This window comes from Engraulis encrasicolus, chromosome 4, assembly GCF_034702125.1.
Source record: "Engraulis encrasicolus isolate BLACKSEA-1 chromosome 4, IST_EnEncr_1.0, whole genome shotgun sequence".
Classification (NCBI taxonomy): Eukaryota; Metazoa; Chordata; class Actinopteri; order Clupeiformes; family Engraulidae; genus Engraulis; species Engraulis encrasicolus.
Genome location: NC_085860.1, coordinates 7,603,629 through 7,608,628, shown reverse-complemented (window position 1 = coordinate 7,608,628; position 5,000 = coordinate 7,603,629). Strand labels below are relative to the sequence as shown.

The 5,000-nt window shown below is 46.7% G+C and overlaps 1 protein-coding gene across 2 annotated transcripts in view; it reads right to left on the bottom strand.

Annotated features, from left to right (window-relative positions):
- Positions 1–5,000, bottom strand: part of abtb2b (ankyrin repeat and BTB (POZ) domain containing 2b) — a 95,778-nt gene that overhangs the window by 18,727 nt on the left and 72,051 nt on the right. For both annotated transcript variants that reach the window (XM_063196605.1, XM_063196606.1), the window contains exons 6-9: positions 4,086–4,251; positions 2,246–2,335; positions 1,615–1,716; positions 682–778 (exon numbers count right to left, since the gene is read on the bottom strand). In XM_063196605.1, coding sequence (XP_063052675.1) covers positions 682–778; positions 1,615–1,716; positions 2,246–2,335; positions 4,086–4,251 — 455 coding nt within the window. The remainder of the gene's footprint in view (positions 1–681; positions 779–1,614; positions 1,717–2,245; positions 2,336–4,085; positions 4,252–5,000) is intronic.

Here is a 5,000-nt window from a genome sequence, read left to right as displayed (position 1 = left end):
TAATGCTATGGCTGGATGGGACTGAGTAAATGAAAGTGAAGTGGAAGCCCAACTGGGAAACTCCAAATCCCATTGTCATTGTGACACAGCACTCCACAGCATACAAGTGAACACTGCACACAACGAAATTGCATCTATGCCTCAGCCGTGCAAGGGGGCATCCCCCAATGGCGCCTGAAAGAGAGCAGAGCGGCGGGACAATACCATGCTCAGGGTACCTCAGTCATGGAGGAGGATGGGGGAGAGCAGTGGTTAATTACTCCCCCTCACCAACCTGACGGGTCGGGAGTCGAACTGGCATTTGGGTTACAAGTCTGACGCCTTAACTGCTTACCCATGATGACTGCCCTATGGCGTGTGGTGATGGTAGTAGGGTGTGTGTGGGGGAGTGGAGAGGTTTTAGAGGGAAAGTGTAGGTACAGTAGGTAGTGCGTATTGTACGTTGAGGGTAGTAGTAGAGGTGGTGATGTTGCTGGTGGTGGGAGTGTATGGAAGAGAGTGAAGGAGTTTTTTAGCGGGCAAGCAAGGAGTATACACTGAGAGTATCAGTTCTCCCACTGCTGGTGGGCGTGATGAGGGTGTGTGTGTGTGTGTGTGTGTGTGTGTGTGTGTGTGTGTGTGTGTGTGTGTGTGTGTGTTTAGCTGCCTGTGTGTGTGTGTGTGTGCGGGCCGAGTGCCCACCTGCTGCGGAGGCCAGCTGGAGAGGGGTGTCGGCGCTGCACTCCTGGCCGTTCCGGACAGCTGCGCCCTCCACACTCGCGCCGGCATCCAGGAGGAGCTGGGGATGACAGCCAAGGTCACCAAGGTCGTTAGGAACAGACGAAAACCCACACACTAGTTAAGCAAACGCGACCACACGCACACACACACAAGCGCGCGCACACACACACACACACAGTCACACACACACACACACACACACACACACACACACACACACACACACACACACACACACACACACACACACACACACACAGACACACCTCCTCCACACACATACACGCACCCAAACATACACTCTCTACTGACGCAAACACACACACACACATACACATGCACACACACAATCTAGACATCCAAGCACACACACACATACACACACACAATCTAGACATCCAAGCACACACACACACACACACACTAGACATGCAAGCGCGGCTTTGCGCGTGCATGCACACACACAAACACACACAAACACACACACACACACACACACACACACACACACACACACACACACACACACACACACACACACACACACACACACACACACACACTGGTAATGAGCATCACAGCTGGGCAAATACAAGGCTGGTATAGGAGACAACACCCCTCTGTTGCTACGGGTGCCAGTCTACACTTTTTCAGTTGAGTGAAATAGAGGGTGCCCTTTCATAGGAGGTTTGTGAAGGAAAACATACTATGCAGGCCAAATGAGTAAACATTACAGGGAAACGGCAACGTTAACAGTCAAACGAAAAACTGTATAACCCCAAAACGTGTCGCCATTGTCAGCTAGTAGGCGTTGAAAGCCAAAGCCGCCAGAAACTTCCATTGACGTGTTGTGTGTGTGTGAGATGAGATGTGGTTCTTTGAAGGTGTGTTTACCTGTACTACTGAAATGTGTCCATGGAGAACAGCAAAGGTCAGAGCGACCCAGTGGCGACTGTCAGGGTGAACCGATGGATGCTTTGGAGAACACACAGGAACCTGCAGAACCGACCACAGCATAAGAACCAGAGGAAGAACACAATGGGAACATTTATGGTCAGAGAAGGAGAACCAGAATACTGCCAGCTGGTGAAAGAACGATTGCTCATCTGATTCATTTCTGGGCATTACTATGTAGTGCGGCATTCATTTTGTGTCAAATTGTCACAATATTTTGGATTCTTCCATTTCAGTGCTGCCAAGTGCTTTTGTTGGATGAGAAAAGCAGCAGGTCCCAGGCACTCAGAGGTAAATCAGAAGAAGGAGGTAAGTTAAAAAGCCTTTATTATCTGTGGCTACTCATAACAGAAATTAAAATGCCAACATGTTTCGACCATATAGGTCTTCATCAGGGCAAAGTGTTTTTGTTGGACTTTTGGTGCCTGGAGTTTTAGTGCTCTTGGCGTTGGATTATCATGCTGCTAAATTAACACAGCCAGAACTAGAAGGTCAGGGAAAAAAAATACAAATTATGAGACTGATTAGTGACACGGCAATCACGAGTGAGGAATTGTGGGACTTTACGTACCGCCACGTCTAGGTTTGCTCCGGCATCAATCAGCATCTGGACCAGGGCCTCGTCTCCAGCAGAGCAGGCATACATCAGAGGAGTCATACCCTTCAGAGAGAGAGAGAGAGAGAGAGAGAGAGAGAGAGAGAGAGACAGAGAGAGAGAGAGAGAGAGAGAGAGAGAGAGAGAGAGAGAGAGAGAGAGAGAGAGACAGAGACAGAGACAGAGACAGAGAGACAGACAGAGACAGAGAGACAGACAGAGACAGAGATGGAGCGAGATTTTAAGTCATTTATTGTAATGTCAACCATTTCATACAATAATATTACAATATGATATTACACGGAACAAAATTTTACAATAAATCTTACATCATTACTTTCTGATTGTCATGCTGAAATGAGCAGGAGTGATCGAGAGCTGCAATCACTCAAAATGGCATATGAATATAGATGAATTGTGACACATGACATGATGGATCTATCTCATTTCCCTTCAGAAAAAAGAAGCACACGCAGAAAAGAAAGGCTTGAGAGATATGATTTCCCATCTGTTCAAACAGACCCCAAATCCTTCCAAATACTCTCAGAGAATAAGCAACATGATTGTTACAGCATTGTTTCCAAGAGCTTGAATGTTAGAACAGTTTGCAAACACGCATGCACGCACACACACACACACACACACACACACACACACACACACACACACACACACACACACACACACACACACACACACACACACACACACACACACACACACACACACACACACACACACACACACACACACACACACACACACACACACACGGGTTGTAGTGTTACTGATCCCTGGAAATATAAGCACAGACATTGATCTTCTGGTGAAGACCCATGCCTGACATCACTGTAGTATAAAATGATGTATGTTAACACTAAGAAGGAACAAAACATGAGATGTATTATGTGTTATCTGAAATTCCATCAATCATCTCCCTAAATCCCCCAAAATATCTGATACCACTACTGTATGTGGTAAGATGTTGTAGATTAGCTTTAAAACACAACAGAGTTCAGATGCACTGTATTATGTGCAATGCCAAAATGTCAGGTTTTCACTAGATCTCTCACTGAATAAATAACAAAAAGTCCAACATCATTTTAATGTACGACTCTGTAGTAGTCTAACACTCAAAAACAACCATCAAGTAGGATGAGATGTATTGCGTGAGATCTTCAATTCCAGACAGATCTCCACTTTAAAAAAATAACTCCCTTTCAGGTGCCACTATAAGATGCCATAGGCAAACACTCAAAACGGAAATGTGATGCATTACACACAATGTGAAATTCCATTGTTCTTTCCTGCTGTTCCTTTACCTAAATCACAAAAAAAATTGCCTCTGGCTGAACCATAACTCCTCTGAGCCCTTCTCTAATAAGTACAATAATGTGGAATCTGTCCATTATTCTATGGGGCTCAGCCTCTAATTCCCCCCTCCTGAGTCCTGGCCCTGAGCTCCGGGGTCATGTCAGATGGTATGTAGTATGTTGAACATAGACCTATTGCAAGTTGTGGAAAAAAGAGTATTTGCTTTCGAATTCATGTTTCGGGATCACATGAGTCTGTATGAACAGTATGCTTTAATAGCCCATGTACCTATTCTAACTTGTTGATAAAGAATATGAAATGTTGGCTTTAGGCTTGAGGTAATGCGACATATATGGCATTTAATAACGAACATTGTTTATGTTGGCCATAGACTCATTCTAACTAGTTGAAATAGAGTTTAAGATGATGCCTGTAGGCCCAGGGGGTTTGGGGTGGTCATGGGTGGTGGTGGTGGTGGTAGTGGCGGCGGTGGTAAGCCTACCTGGTCGTCCATAGCGTTCACCCCGTCTGGCCCCAGCAGCTCGATGGCCTGGCCAATCAGATCGGTGCGGCCACAGTTGAGCATCCGGAAGCCCAGGTCCAGCTGGAACTTATCTGTGGCGGCCTTGGCATCCAGACGCCTGAAGGAGCTGAAGCAGCACTCAGGCCTGGAACCAGGAGCAGAGGAAGGGGAGGGGAGGGGGGTAGACGGAGGATAGGGGTGGAAGGAAAATTGGATTGAAATGAATGGGGGTGGCGCAGCGCGCTAAGCCCCCCACATTTGGGCTTACATTGCCCATGGGGACCCCGGTTTGAGTCCAGCCGGGGTCATTTCCCGGCCCTACTCTCTCTCACAACCGTTTCCTGTCTCCTCTCATACTGTCCTGTCATAATAAAGGCCAAAAAGACCCCAAAAAAAACCATTAAAAAAGAAATGAATGAGGGAGTTAGGGTAAGAAGGAAGAGGAGGAGGGAGGAGGAGGAGGAGGAGGAGGAGGAGGTGGGGGCAGGAGACAAAGCTAGGAGCTTGTAGAGTAGTGGGAGTAGTAGAGTTTCTCGTGTTTAGGTTGAACTCTGTGGACACACACTCGCACACACATGCAAGCAGACGCACATACATGCACACACACATGCACACACACACGCACATGCACACACAACCTCAAGGAGTGAGGCCAAAACCCATTTTAGATATGGATCTAACAAGCCTGACTGACATTAGCCATCAATTGCACTTAGGATAAAGTATGTGTTACATGAATATCTTGACTGATCTACACTTAAGGGGCTGGATCATATCCCGCTATACTTGTCCCAATGTAGAACAACCAATTTATTGAAGGCATTCTGCCATTAGAAAATTCCTCACGCATTTCTTTTTTCTCCTAGACCTCATTCCTCTTTTCTCCCCTCGGCA